Source organism: Poromitra crassiceps (genome assembly GCF_964638095.1).
Source record: "Poromitra crassiceps genome assembly, chromosome: 5".
Lineage (NCBI taxonomy): Eukaryota > Metazoa > Chordata > Actinopteri > Beryciformes > Melamphaidae > Poromitra > Poromitra crassiceps.
In genome coordinates this window covers 33750090-33765473 of record NC_139642.1, presented here as the reverse complement: position 1 = coordinate 33765473, position 15384 = coordinate 33750090, and the positions used below count along the sequence as shown (strand labels likewise).

The following is a 15384-nucleotide window of genomic DNA, read 5'->3' as shown; positions in this document are numbered from 1 at the left end:
GGGTGGCCGTCTGTCAACATCGGGCCGTCACTGAGCGTCTGTGCCTGTGGCACTAGTTTTTGCAGCATGTCCCGCACTGTTGGCACTGACAGCGGCTTGTCGGCAGCTTTTCTGGCCGATTCAGCATGTTGAATCGGCGTCGGGCCGTCGGTGAGAGAAATCACTCTGATTGGCTGGTAGTCAGCTTAAGTGATTCCGTGCACAAGAAGAGGGCATGCACACATTTTTTCCAGGACGCAAATATTTTCACAATGACGTTGCGTTCGGGAAAGCCCCTTGAGTGGTTTCTCATATTTTCGCACCTCCTTTCTTCTTTCACAAGCAAAAGACCAAGGGCTGACAATGCCAGTTGCTGCTTTTTATCAGACATATTTTCGATTAGAAGTAGCTATATTACAACACCGTCTACATGGTGATGGAGTGGCGTGAAAACGGTCGGCAAACGCTGCTTTGTTTCATCGATGTTAGTCATTTTTTTAAATGTATCGGTCCGATGTTGCAAGGTTAATATCTATCGGCGAAAATGTTCATATTGAGAAGAAACAATGTGGTAAATCTATGATTTATGGGCTTTTCCAAATGTTTTGGAAATAAAGAAATACTTTTTTTTATTCAGTGCTTACATGTTGTGTGTTTTTTGTATGTGTATATTTTATTATCATATAAAGTTTTTATACAGATCATATCAACATCGGTAAATATCGGTATGTTAATATCGGTTATTGGTATCGGCCAAAATTTTCATATCGGTGCATCCCTAATTGAAACTGGCGGTGCTGCGATACCTCTGCGTGGTGTGTTTGGTGCAGGGACCGGGGCAGGCTCATGGGCCTCGGCCTGCACTCCAGGTCCAGCTTCAGTCCCCTGTACTGCCTCAGGCCCGGGAACGTTCCGGCGGTCCTGCCGCTCCTGGAGCTGCCTGATGGCCTCGTCCAGAACGCTGCTGCGTCTCACCCTCACCGCTGCCTCCTCGTGCTCTGCAGTCTGCTGGCTGATCACCTGCTCCACCACCTCACCATCACCTGAACACCACACATGGGGGCACAGAGGTGAGGGGACGGTAGTGGAGGTCCACATTGGCCAAAAACACTTACTGTGGGCAGGACTGGAAAAGTAACACCAACTGCAAACCAAATGTTGACTATGGCTGCCGTCTACTGCAACAACGATTTTGGCCAGAAATAATATACTGTTGAAAGATCCTTTTGACTTTTAAAAATCTGGTTCGCTGATAAAGTAGCTAAGGCAGATGGTGAAATTTGGTATAGATTAAATAAAAAATAAATAAATAACGAACATACATTTCCTTTGTATTCTTCTAAAATGAGGAAAACACCACTGTGTCAGCATCACAATGTCATATCACACAGACAGTCACATTTAGAAATATCTAATTATAGTTGAATTAATATAAAGGCCTGTGTGTGGTTAGGTCCATCCTTACTGGTAGCAACGTATCCCAGCTGGGGAACCAGGTGTTCGGCTGCAATGTTCTCCCGCCCTGGGACAAGCCGCTGGTACCTGAGAGTCAGGTTTGAAAAATGTGAAATAAATAGAAACATTGAGTATTAATGTGCATTATGTAACATATTGCCTGCTGTTGATCCTTTCAACTGTTGATCATCAGAATAAAGATAACAAACCCACTAGGAGTACACTGGCTTTGCCATAAATTGAATACTTCCAGAGATCAAAGGGTAAAAGAGTCATTTTAGTCATTTTAACTCCCACCATTTTAAAGCATTGTAGCCGATAGTGGAGTTGGGCACTTGAGCAAAATTCTCACACTCTACTCAACATTCCCAAAGGCTCGGTAAGAATTGCCAACTGTATTGTAATCATATCTATGATAGGGTGCCAGCCCGACCTGGGTGGATGAGGGTTCCCATCCACGTCCACCAAGAAGGGTGGGGGCATGAGATGGGGCGCCTGCTGCGTCTGTTCATCCAGCACAAAGCCGTTGGTGTCCCGAATCAGCGGGCGGTAGTCAGTGTGGAAGAACACCTGGTCTGGAAGCTGTGTACAGACAGAGAGACCAAGAAGCCTTGGTTATGCTCTATACACACACAGCCCATCAAGGGACCTTACTTTTTTTTTAAATTAAGTACATTTTGAAGAGTTGCTTAAGTCCAAGAGTCAAGAAACTGTATCAATTCAGAGCACATGGTCTTGCGATTAAAGTGAATACATGAAATAACCCAGAAACTGGAGCTATAGGGTGTTCGCCTTGTGACAGATGTGTGGTTTGGGCAAACGTGAAAGTACATGTGAGATTTTTTTCTTGCCTTCTCGTAAGGCTTGGAACTGCCAAAGCCAAAGATGAGCAGATGGCCGTGGGAGTCTGTGCAGGCGAAGCGCTGACCATCGGGGGTGAACTTGCAGTCGAAAACTGCTCCATGACCCTGGCCCTCGATCTGGATGAAGGAGACACACAACCCCACCAGTACAGAAACTAGTCCGTGAGAGAGACATAAGTCCAGCACAATGTCAGTGGTATCAGTTGCACCGATATCAAATGAATGGCCATTTGACAGACAGACACCAACCAACACGCAGCCAGTTAGAAGCTGAAAACTAGCAGGATGAGGAGGGTAAAACACCCAAGAGGGAGATTGAAGAGAAGTGGGATACACAAACATTCCAAAACATAATTGTGTAACGCTTGAGGTCAAACTTTAAGGCTTGGCCCATATACAGTCAATCATGGACTAAAGAGATTCTGACGCATTACCTTGTTCAAATATTGCTGTTTATCATGCCATAATCCAATGTCATCTAAACGTGGCCTAACTGTATACGTTAGTAGTGCTGTGCGTTTGTAGTTAGCTTAGCATGTTGCAGTATCAAGTATCAATTAGTTTACCATGTTGAAGTAGTGCTGTGTGTTTGTTCCTTGCAGCAGGTCCCATATGAAGACATTGCCATCATGGCCAGCAGAAAGGATGATCCTGGGGTCAAAAGGGTGTGGTTCCAGGACAAACACCTCGTCCTCATGGCCCTACAACAACAATATGATGGGATCAGGCAGGACTTTTTCATTAGTGATAATCGGTTTTGCTTAACCCATTGATACCTGATGCAGCATTTGTGTCACGCGGTTCGTGGTCTTAAAGGGATACACACACAAATGAGGGATATACACACAAATTCTGCATCAGGTATCAATGGGTTAAGAAGGTTGTGGTATACTTATACTACCCTCCATATTAATTATTGTAAATGAATGCCGCATCTACAAAACTACAGAAGGCAATCCAGATACATGCAGGTTGACTCATTGATAGCCAGAATACTACCCATTTATCTTCAAATACATGGTAATCTTGCCCATCTTTAACATAAGATCATCTTCAAGACATCAGGTAAACTCAATAATGATAATGGTTAGGCAACCCCTGACAACCAATACTACAACAGGAAGAAAACACACACACACACACACACACGGTAGTGTAGAGGTAAAAGCACTCGCGGAGTGCTACCACCACAGGGACCCAGGTTCAATTCCCGGCAGCGGTACATCCGGCTTGGTCAGACGTTCTTACAGACATAGTTGGCCGTGTCTACGGGTGGTAAGCGCAGCCTCAGGGAACTGTGGGGAATAGCGTGATCCTCCCACACGCTACGTTCAGCCGGTGAAACTCCTCGCTGTCGGGTGAAAAGAAGCAGCTGGCGACTGCACATGTATAAAAGGAAGCATGTGCTCGTCTACAACTCTGCCGAGAACGCCGGAGGGGGTGGAGCAACGACCGGGACAGCAGGGAGAATTGGCCAAGTACAATTGGGGAGAAAACTGATGGGAAACACGGGGGGGAAAAAAACACATTGTCTAGGTATGGTACTATTGTGTACAGCCAACACTTGACAAATGCACCCGCAGAAATGTTCAAATTACTTTTAGGATATGTAGCAGCTGTCCTGTATAGGAGTTCCACACTTTGAGGAGATGGTTGTTAACAGCTGTGATGACTGTATTGTCATGGCGATCCCACGCCACCATGGTGACTTTGGGTTTTAAGTAGCTTTCCTCTTCAGTCATTGGTTCAGCACTAAGGAGAGAGAAATGCATCATATTAGAGGTTCTACATATTGCATTTCTAAAAATCTATGTATTGTCATCTTTTGATGATACTGTGATATATGATGATACTGTGGTATAATTATTGTAAACAAATTATAATGGAACAATTGGCAGCTTCTGTCTCTCCAGTAGCATTGTCAATGCTTCTCATAATTAAGCCCACATTTCGCACAAATCCCTTTGTTTCTTGATGCAATGAGGATGTTGCTACTGGTCCCCCCACTGGAAGAACAGTAGCCTTCCTCCAGTTTTGCAAGCAATACCAATCTTCTCAACAATAGCCTTGTTTTACAGTAATTATGTTAAAACCTCAAAATGAATGCAGTAATGGTTTGATTCAGAGAGGACTTTAAATATAGAACATATTGGGTTCATTTCGGGGTATTGTGAATCTAATGCCGCTTTATATCGCCTAATATTCTGTTTGCTTAGGGCAAACAAGTTTTTCAATTCATCCAATTTGCTTTCACACTGCTCCAAACCAAGTGGAAAACAATTTGGAAACAAAAGTCATTTGAAAAAAAGAAACATTTCTTAATTCTTCTCTGGCTAGTAAAAATTATTCTTGGCGGGTAATAGTTTTGTGATTCACCAGCTCTTCGCAGGTCAGACAATGCCAATGATCCTCCATTTTAAGTTTGTACCAAAGGAAGAGTTTTGAGGACAGTGCTGAATATGAACAGTTGCCACAGCTCCGGGTGGTAAACAATGAATGTATTATTGCATAATGTCCCATCAGGGGCCGTGTCGACAGGAAGCGCTCCCCCCCCCCCCCAGGTCAGAGTGCTTTGGAAACCATGCACAGAAACACAGCGCACGACAAAGCACTTATTTGCTGTTGAAAAAAGTGACATTGATGAGCAGCACTCCTCTCCAAAATTTGAACTTTTTTAATGATTGAGGCACCCAGAGCACTCCGCCCAAAAACACTAGCCACCCAGAGCACTCTGCCCAAAAACGCTAGCCACCCAGAGCACTCCGCCCAAAAACACTAGCCACCCAGAGCACTCCACCCAAAAACACTAGCCACCCAGAGCACTCCGCCCAAAAACGCTAGCCACCCAGAGCACTCCGCCCAAAAACACGAGCCACCCAGAGCACTCCGCCCAAAACCACTAGCCACCGACAGCGCTAAACACCAGGTGCGGTGCTGGGAAGAGAAGCGCTCCTAGAGCGTCCTTCCTAATCCTTACCATCAAGAATGAATTGCAGAAAGGTGCTGGCAGCTCAAAAAAAACGTCCCGTTTCAAGACTAACTAATGTTTCATGACCCATTTACAACTGCTTTGAATGCCCCAAGGCCTTCTCACCTACCCAAACAAACCACAGCAGGTGGGAGCAAACACTCCAGAGTTAATTTTAATTGAACTGCTCCAAACATGGCAGGTGTGAAAGTCACTCAACAATGTCTCCAGATACTCTACTACAACAATGGGAATGTGCTCCTTTATGCAAAATACATCCTCATCTCATGAATGCCTCTTGACAAAGACGCATGCATAGACACCATGAAGTCCGCCCTTACCCTGGAAGAGTGGCAGACATGTTGAGCAGGATGCACCTCCATTGCTGGCGCTGATGGAGCTTCCAGACGCGCGCCGTTCCGTCTCGACTTCCACTCACAAACCTGAGACAGGATAACAACAGAAGCTTTACGGCCATTGTCTCGTTTGATGTACTTCATTAGAGATAACATGATCAATCCCTGGGTGGGGTATTCAAGTGATTACAATGGATTCATCATACCTTTCTCCTGAGTGGCAAAATTGGATGCTATCAACTTTGTCCTAGAAATGGAGCAGAAATATAGAGAATGATCAAAAGCCATCGCATTAATTGTTTCGTTATAGTTGAATGTTTTCAGTCTTGATCGTTTGAACCAGAACAAGATGAGGAATACGTTTACGTGAATACATTCTGTGTATGCTACATTAAAAGTTCTCTTGAGAGACCTAGTACTTACCGTGTGGTCATGGAGCTCTGATATCTTTTCTGGATTCCCACATCCCAAGTAGTATATTCTGATGACATTATCAGTACTTCCTGTTGCTAAGAACATACCACCTGAAAAACAGTACACACACACACACACACACACACACACACACACACACACACACAGTTGACAGTTGAACCTGCAATCTTTAAAGTAAAGTAGGCTTGATAACCTGTTCAAGAACTTTATGTGAAATAAGTGACATAACATTAATATGCTTCTTAGATCATTCAACACAAACAGCATTCACATATTGGAGTTTACCAAGTATGACTGACTAATTAAGTCAATAAGTCATGTCAATATCCACTGTCCCACGAGGGAAATTCGGTATGCAGCAAGGGTTAAAAAACAACAACATTTAAGGCATTATAAAACATTACCTGGACTGAATGAGGAGCACACAGTCTGAACTCCTGGCCTTGGTCGCTCTGTAAACTTGTGTGGCCGATCACTTGAAGAATAATAGGAAAAATTGCTTCAGATTTTATACCAAACAGCACTTAAAACTACCTAAAATCCACTGGCAAAATGCTTCCAGTGCAATGCGCTAGTATGTTGTAAGAATTTGACCTGGCTACTTACTATTAAACGAAACAAGTAGTATGCTTGCAGTTTACCACACATTCATATACCTATTAGCCTTATAGCAGGTAATGTGTGGATAGTAAAAATTGTTAAACCAGTTTGTTTCTCTTTCATTGTTAGCTGTAGGTCATGATTCATTTCCATAAGAAGAACTGCCATTTTCAACTCCTATTTGAACAGCCTGTAGATTACGACGTTTGCAAGGAGCGTCGTCAACTTGTTGCCTGATCTACTCCCAAACCAAAGTATGTTGTGAAACTTTCAACATCCATAATGTGAGAAGGGTTCTGGTGATTCCAGAAGTGAAAGGATCTTCTCAGTCTATTGCTCATTTTAAAATGACAATTTCTCATAATTAGCCATAAGATACCATCAAATATAAATGTCAAAAAGTTACTACGGTCTCTTGATTATTCATTCATTTGATCATTTCATAACCACGTGGTTATGTAACTGGCAGAACTCACCCAAAGTTGATGTTATTGGCGTCCCACTGCCAGAAGCAGACAGTAGCATCAGTTCCAGTGGACAGCATGTAACGTTTTGAGCCCTTGGCAAACGGTGAGAACTGGAAACACAAAACAGCCCTCAGATCAGGCGCCTGCATTACTTTCACAGATGGTAAGAGATGAATTCTGCGTACATATATAAAAATACGCTAATATTATATACCGTATTAACCTTTTCACCCTCAGTCCTAGTCAGGCCGATATTTGAGAGATCTTTTGGTCCCAAACTAAATAAATCTTGTCTAAAATCCAATTAATCTACATCCGTTTCCTAGTAGTGTACTAAAGATTCCAGAATCACAATTCTGCATGACCATTCAGGCCAGCAGATTAATTAATTTCTGAAAATAAGGAGACTGTTAAAATGAGTCAAAATGCATGAGAAAAAAATGCCTGAGAAGGTTCAATTTCATTCCCAATCCCCAGTTGTACACTAGACATTTTAACGGTTGCACCAAAGCTCTGCCAAGTGCTGACCTGATGATCAAGACAATGATCGACTGGTTCACTGGCCTTAAATGACTTTTTACTGGCTCCTGCCCAGCAGTTATCTTTAATGTTGGACCTGAATATACTGAATGGCCAATATTTACAGTAAGGTCAGGATCCTAGATGGTTCAGTAGTACTGCAAAATGATACAGAGTATATATATATATATATATATATATATATATATATATATATATATATATATATATATATATATATACGGTAGTAGGAAAATTATGTTCAGGGATTTAGCCAGGAACAGAAAGGGGCAGTAGTGGTGCTGGAAGACTAATCTCCAATTAGAAATCTATGAGAGTTGAATAGATTAGAATCTACAATTGCCTATTACTGCTAGGACTACCCAGAGTTAGTGAAGGACACGCATTTGTTTAGTATCTGGAGATGCGGGATGGCCCGGCACTGCAAATGATATTGCCTTATGGGGGTGGAGCGTCTTTACCTGAAGGGAGGTAATGGATCCACTGTGGCCCTGCAGCACAGCCACAGGGGCGCAGGTACGAAGGCACCATACACGGATGGTCTTGTCACAACTGCCCGCGGCGATTAGTGTGTTCTCGTAACTGACCGCCAAGTCTGTGATCTCTGCAGAGTGTCCTCGCAGCGTCGAATGGAGCCTCCCATCGAACGTTGACCATATCTTCACCAAACAGTCATCCGAGCCCTGGCAGAAAAAAATAAAAAAATAAAAATTACCCATGGGGAAAGTGATAAATGGTGCTTTTGGGATTGAGTGTGCAGAACAGGCACCTCACCACATAAGTCGCTTATTTGACTTATTTTTGTCTAGCATACATCAGAGGACAAGTTTGGACTAAAAGGTTAGCTGGGCAATACTTGTATTATTTGTTTTTGGTTCAATTACTACGGCCAGTTTACATAAGAGGGGAAATAATTGTATGACTATGTACATAATCAAATTCCATGACTTCTGTGTTGCTTGCAGAAAGTAATCTCTCCCCATATATTCCTGATCAAAACAACATGCAGGAAACCTACTGCTTGAGAAATGAGCAGTGCAACTCATGTTTTCAAAATGGAAGTATATATTGACCCGCTCTTCTAAGCAAAGACCTGCAAGCATACGGAGAACGTGTGTCTCTGCAAGTTGTTTTGATGTGGTTATGATTAAGAGAATGGGAGGCAGTGGCACCCGCAGGTGACACAGAAGGAAAGCATAGATTGTAAGTACAGTATTGGGCTACCTTTGAAGTGTTGCCGTGGGTTGAATTCCGTTGGGCTAGTTTTGACACACAGACCTGGCCACCCTGACCAATATGGCAGCAGCACCAGGCGCCGCCAGCAAAGGAATTGAATGATAGCAAGCTAGATTTTGCGATTTCGTCAGTCCTTAGAAAAGTTAGCATTGATCAATTAAAACAGGACCAATCCGTGTGCTAAAAAGCTGTTTGAAGAGGTCAAGATGTATTCGCGGTGCTTCCCACCGGCTTTGGGAAGAGCTTAATTTACCTGCTCGCTCCTCTGGTGGCTACAGAAATGTGAATGGCAAATCCTCTTCTTATTGTCATTTGCCCTTAGTCAGTTAAGGATCGGCTGCTTGGAATGGTCCTTGATGAGGCCTATCTCTCCAAAAAATTGTATGTACAACATATAACACACTGTTGTCTTCACTGGGAAGTGAACTTTGTTGCTATGAGGCGTGTCAGTGGCGTCCTGCTTTGCTACTGTGATTGGTCAAAGAGTTTGATGATTGACAACTAACACCAACCAATCAGTTGTGGTGGAAAAAAAAAGTCACTGAATCAGTGGTGGATAGGCTTGCGTCCAGACCCTTATGAATCGCCATACAAATTCCAAAAGTGCTGAAAACTGCGAATCATAGAGGCTGGATACCAGGCTACTGTACACCTACCTGCTCGCTAATTCTCACTCTAGCTATGCATGCAGTCAGCTAAATGTCAAAACATCGATATGATCCATTTGAAATTGTGTGTTTTTCCAATCTTGATCATTACAGTTGCAAAAGAGCCAAAAACAAAATTATTATAGCCGCATTGTTATTGCACAAAATAACCAATGGAAACTAGGGCGATCTGACATGTGCAGACTTCCCCCATGCTGTGAGTAGGGGGTATGTTGACATGTTTCAACTTACAGTGAAGATCCTGAGACCGTTGCGATCGAATGCAATACAGTACACGGCAGACAGATGCCCCAGGATCCGCCTGTGCAGCCGCATGTGCTGATAGTTGCTGACAGGATTGATGGAGCTGAAGCGCTGGGTTCCTGTTAGCTCCCTCCCTCTGTGGACCTCCACTGTTGATGACAAAGTGCGGATGATCAGATCAGAATTCAAGCACAAAGATACTAGGGGTGCAGGCGACTAGTCGGTTAAACGTTTAAACGTCCACTACCCGTGCTAGTCAGCACCAAAATACTAGTCGGTTAAACTAATAATTAAATTATTAAAACAATACCGGCGGTACTGTTGCGTCTTTACGCAGCCACTACAGAAGCCCCCCTCCTCTAATGCCCAGATGTAAACAAACCAGCATGTGTTATTGGCTGTAATGTTAGTAGTCAAAGGAGAATAATTAATTATTAAACCGGGGGGCATGGTGGCACAGTGGTAGCACTGTCGCCTCACGGCTATAAGGTGCTGGGTTCGATAACCGCCGGGACGCCGTGCGCGCCGAGGGTGTGCTCCTCCCATGTTTTCAGTGCCTACTTCCCAGGTGGGCCATCTCGTCAAAAGAGCCTTTCTGTGTGGAGTTTGCATGTTCTCCCCCGTGCTCCCTGGGGTTCCTCCATATATAACCCCCAACTAAAAACATGCAGAAGATCGTCATCTGACCAGCGGCGGTTGGAAATAGTTGGTCCCCGGGCGCTTCACTGCAGCTGCCCAACGCTCCTGGCCTGACCATGGAGGAGGACGAGCCAGGATAGGTCAAACGTGGAGGACAAATTTCACTGCGCCACCAAACCATGTGTGTACTGGCCGCCGTGCACGTGTGTGCATGCCACGGTGTTTGTGACAAATAAAGATGGGGTTTGTCCATCCGGTTTAATCTTAAACCGTGCACGGCAGCATGGTTTGGTGGCACCGTGAAATGTGTCCTCCGCGAAGTAAAACCAGCGCAGTTTGGCAGTATTTTGATCCAGTAAATGAAAATATGGTTGTATGTAGGCTGTGTCAGATAAAACTGGCATATAATGTTAACCACTCGACCGACATTCATCACAGGCATGTGGACGCAAGGACAGCAGGGCCTGATGCTAGCTAGCACTGCTAACGCATTAGCCACACAAGATAACGCAGCTCATATGGCAATGAATGGCTCAAGATGCTTCCACTCAACTTTGTTGAAGGAAAAGGCTTCCCAAAGTTAAATGGATTATATGGAGCCTGAATACACGGTGCTGGGATGAGTTGTCATGTTTTCCTTAAGTGCATTGTTCATAATAAACAGTGCAAGCGTCACACACAATTTGGATATTGATGAACATAATTAACGGCTTCAAATGGCTCTTAAATACACACAATATTTTTTCTGACGTTTTATCCTTATAGATTGAATTGCGCTCAGTTTTCTGATTGTTTTCATACTTATAGACTAGCCAACTAGACTAAATAAAAAAAATAGACTAGTTGTCAGGGAAATTAGTCGCCACCTGCATCCCTAAGAGATACATAGGACAGGGAATATTGATGATTGTATCAAGTTAACAACACACAACACTGCAATATTACAGGCAGCATCAAGTTGAACCACTCAGGCTGACATGGGAGAAAAGAAAACCAAAACATTCGTCAGCAATGTCCTGGAAAAACGGCTTCAACCAAAATGTCCACAAATAACGACAACAGAGAAGAATAACAGGTGAAGAAATGGTCATGGATTCTTTGGGGTTTACCAATATACACGGCTGAGCACGGCCTTACCTGCGTACAGTAGGTTGGAGACGGGCTTACCTAGGTGAGGAGGGTTCTTGCAGGTCAAAGGCCTCTCTGGTGGTCTGCCCCTGTGAAGGGCTGCATATGATGAACCTTTCAACCCCACTTTGTCGCAGTCTGAAAAAAGAAAAAAGGAAAGTGCTCAGGATTATTAGACCGGCTACCAGCTATGTGACAAAAGGCTTGATGAAACATTTTGGCCATTGCACAAATCCAGGAGACTATTCAAACCTTTATGTTGCGAGTTGCGTAAAACAATATATTCATTTATACAACACTGGAGACCATTCTTTAATCAAAACAACTCACTGTATCGGCAAAACAGAATATTGTTTATGCCAAATTGGACCAATTTGACACTTTGTCACCCTGAAGATTGTCTACCTTTTGCGTTGCGAAGCATCGACTGCTTCCCAGACCCCAAGAGAGAATGAACTCCCGGGACACATGATGGCACCTCTCTGTCAAGAAGGGGTCCAATCTGCTTACATATCGTCAGTAAATGGTCTGGTGCAATATGTCTGTTGGCTGCAACCTGTCAGGGCAGAGAGAGAGAGAGAAAGAGAGGGGGGAGACAGGGCAGAGAGAGAGAGAAAGAGAGGGGGGAGACAGGGCAGAGAGAGAGAGAAAGAGAGGGGGGAGACAGGGCAGAGAGAGAGAGAAAGAGAGGGGCGGGGGGCAGACAGAGAGAGAAATAAACACAACGTTCAAATGTTTCCATCAGCAGCACAGTGTCCCATCTCATTTGTCCCTTGATCTTCTGAAGGCTTGCAGCTTCTGTTTGTATCCTTCTCTTTTTGTCAGTCAGATCTTGTCGGTTCCCTGCTTGGTTTGCCATGTCAGGCGTTGGATCCTCTCCCTCAAATTGGCCGCTGGTTTGACAACTTGTCACTCTCCGACATATCTGCAGTGGCCTCCTCTGCTGAGTCATTGTAGGTCTGCGTGGATCCCTGGTAGAACACCCGTAGTTTTGCTGGGAAAGGTGTCTGTGTGTGGAAGCATATTCTCTTCTCCTTCAACACTTTCTTTACGTGGGTGTATTCTCTCCATTTTCTCAACACTTCTGGTGCATAATCACGGTCCAGGAACACCTTTATTTCTCTTCTGGCACTTCTTTTGCCAAGCTATTTTAATTAGCTCTTCTTTCACCCTGTTGCTTAACAGTCTTATCACAATGGACCTTGGTGGTGCTGACTGGGGAGGTTGTGGAACCAAAGTATTAGGAGCTCTCTCAATGTTGATTTCAAAAGAGTGAGGCAACTCCAATTTCTCCCAGAGAAGAATTTCCACAAACGTACACAGAGTCCGCAGTTTCCTCTGCTCCTTCTGGCACCCTGTGAATTTGGATATTCTCCCTTCTCGAGCGTCCCTCCTGGTCTGTATGTAATCAGGCTTCCATCTGGTACTGCAGCTTCAGAAGCTTCAATGTGAAATCCTCGATATCCTAGGTATGCTTGTCCATCTCCGCGATGCATTTTTCGGCGTCATCTATTCTCGCATTTGCCTTGATTAGGTCCTCTTTGATTTCTTTAAGGGTGTTGGAATTCTCGCAAAGAAAGTCCCTTATTTCTTGTAGAATCATGTCCAGTTTTGCCATGTTCTGGGAGTTAACATTATGTGTTTCCTCATGGCCTTGGCTTGGTGCTTCCTTTACCTTTTTAGCTAGCTCTTTCTTTACCTGGCTTAGCTGGCTCGTTAAGTTTTTTCTTTCACTGATTGTCTTGTATTTCATTTAATCATACTCACTGCCCTTTCCGATATGTTTTTCACATATCACACAGTGTACTATTAGTTAATATGGAATTTACATCTCAATACCGGGGAGCACAATTTCTATGTTGCTGCCATGTTGGAGCGCCTGCGCCAGCCATTTATTTTTCAATATATTTTTTAGACCTTGTTCAATTAATGTAACCCAATAAAAGCAATAGTATTCAATACAATAGCAGGATGTGTGCGGGTTAAAACAGACATTTCAAGATATTTTTTGTGTCAGAATGAAATCCAAGATCAATTTCACAAATCAATGTGAAATCCAAGATCAATTTCACAAATCAATATGAGTAAAGGTGTTTGACACCTGAAAACCAGCACCCAAAAAAGCTCCATAATTTTCAAAGAGTTCTATAGCTGAATTTAAAATTTATGTAATTAGTATTCTATGTCTAGATGTACAGTATGTATTTAATTCAAATTTGTTGGCAATCTTGAGTTTGGTTAATATGATTTAAGATTTTTCTAGGACCAGACACCCTGAACAGTATTGGCAGGCTAAAAGCTTGATAAGGCATTTGTTATAGCTTCATGTGCTTTGAACCCATTCACCAGAGCACTGTATTCCAGGAGGGCGTGGCTTATTATGCAAAACACATTCCATATACAGACCAATCACAGCGCAGGTCACATGCAAAATAACGCAGAGACAACGCATCTCGGTCTCTGATTGGTCAGCGGAGCCGTCTTGACGTAGCGAGAAGCCAAAGCACCCACCCTATCTGCAGTACAACAGTCGGGGCTAAATAATATAAAACCCTCTATCGAAATACTGCTTTCTGTGCGACCATATCGGGATTCATTGTGACACATTTAATGACAGTTGTTTAGATGAGACAATGTTAACGGTCTGGACTCACAAAAATGGGACAATGGTTCGACAAGCAAGGAACAAAGACAGTAAACAAGCACCAAGCATGGACTCGAAGCCCCCTGTCACAAGACAATAACAGACCACCAATAACGACAACAGATACAAGTTTCATCTCACCAGATCTTCGTATGTTCTTGGGTGCTCGTTCCCCTGCCAGTCCAATCTCCTGGGTAAAAGCTGTCGAACATAGGGATTTGGTAAGCGGAGCAATGGCTGAAAATACCACCAGCTACAAATTAAGGTAGTAAAAAAACGGATGATGTCAAACGAGTGAGACGAACAGAGAGGCATTAAAAAGTCGACTGAGCGAAACAAGTTTTAAGCTGCAGATTCAGGGACCGAGGGTGACGTTAGCTAGCTAGCAGAAACAAGCAGCACAGACAGCAGGGGCACACACACCTGATATTCCTCTATTTCGCTTGCCAGGACCTGTGGTAGATTAAAAGAGGTGCTTCAGATAAGATGCATTTATTAACTCTATTATCAGATGCTCAACTATTTTGAAATACAAGACATGGTCATGCCAGTCAAGGCACGCCAGCTCACCTCAGCCGCTCGCCGACATGGACCCGTTGTTAGAAAACGAGAGATCAAGTAATAGAGCTCTGCAAATGAACAGAGGGGCAACAAATCGTGAAAACAATTGGGATATCAATTAACCAGAGCGATATCGTTGTAAACTGAGCTATCAAGTAGGTTACTTGTGCGGCTTACCCGACTCAAGGAGCGAAATATTCCGATTTTTGGCCATTGAATCGCCCGTGATTTGGTGGGGTGTAACAAATTTTAGACTAACTTTCTGACTACAGCGAGTATGATATATTTATTTAATTTCGGCTACACAGCTCTGACCCCCCTCCACGGCACGGTTGCTCCCGCTTTCTATTCAGCCTGTTTTCAGTCGCCATTGGAAGGATGAGGCCTCGGCGATACGAGTTACTTCCGCCACAGCAGAGGAAACAGGAAAAAGGGGGTGGGGAGGAACGGTCCGCTAACAAAGACAACTGTGAAGCCTTTATACTTCATACAATTGTATTATCTTCGTGAGCGTAACTCGAGGTCTTAATACATGTTTAGAAGCCCACTCCTCCCAAAAAATAAATACATAAATAAGTAAAAACTGTACATGCTAAATGGAA

General features: G+C 43.6%; 1 protein-coding gene across 1 annotated transcript in view; it reads right to left on the bottom strand.

Moving 5' to 3' along the window:
- The window catches only part of brwd1 (bromodomain and WD repeat domain containing 1), a 42109-nt gene extending 27063 nt beyond the window's left edge, over nt 1-15046 (bottom strand). The window contains exons 1-19 of the mRNA XM_083637839.1: nt 14960-15046; nt 14792-14850; nt 14645-14674; nt 14363-14422; nt 11983-12133; nt 11617-11715; nt 9799-9959; nt 8125-8346; nt 7133-7233; nt 6461-6531; nt 6045-6145; nt 5828-5868; nt 5607-5708; nt 3896-4049; nt 2864-2998; nt 2286-2414; nt 1868-2016; nt 1445-1521; nt 786-1022 (exon numbers count right to left, since the gene is read on the bottom strand). Of these exons, the coding sequence (XP_083493965.1) occupies nt 786-1022; nt 1445-1521; nt 1868-2016; nt 2286-2414; nt 2864-2998; nt 3896-4049; nt 5607-5708; nt 5828-5868; nt 6045-6145; nt 6461-6531; nt 7133-7233; nt 8125-8346; nt 9799-9959; nt 11617-11715; nt 11983-12133; nt 14363-14422; nt 14645-14674; nt 14792-14850; nt 14960-14996 (2116 nt within the window). The 5' untranslated portion in view covers nt 14997-15046. The remainder of the gene's footprint in view (nt 1-785; nt 1023-1444; nt 1522-1867; nt 2017-2285; nt 2415-2863; nt 2999-3895; nt 4050-5606; nt 5709-5827; nt 5869-6044; nt 6146-6460; nt 6532-7132; nt 7234-8124; nt 8347-9798; nt 9960-11616; nt 11716-11982; nt 12134-14362; nt 14423-14644; nt 14675-14791; nt 14851-14959) is intronic.
- Between the last annotated feature and the right edge of the window lie 338 nt (nt 15047-15384).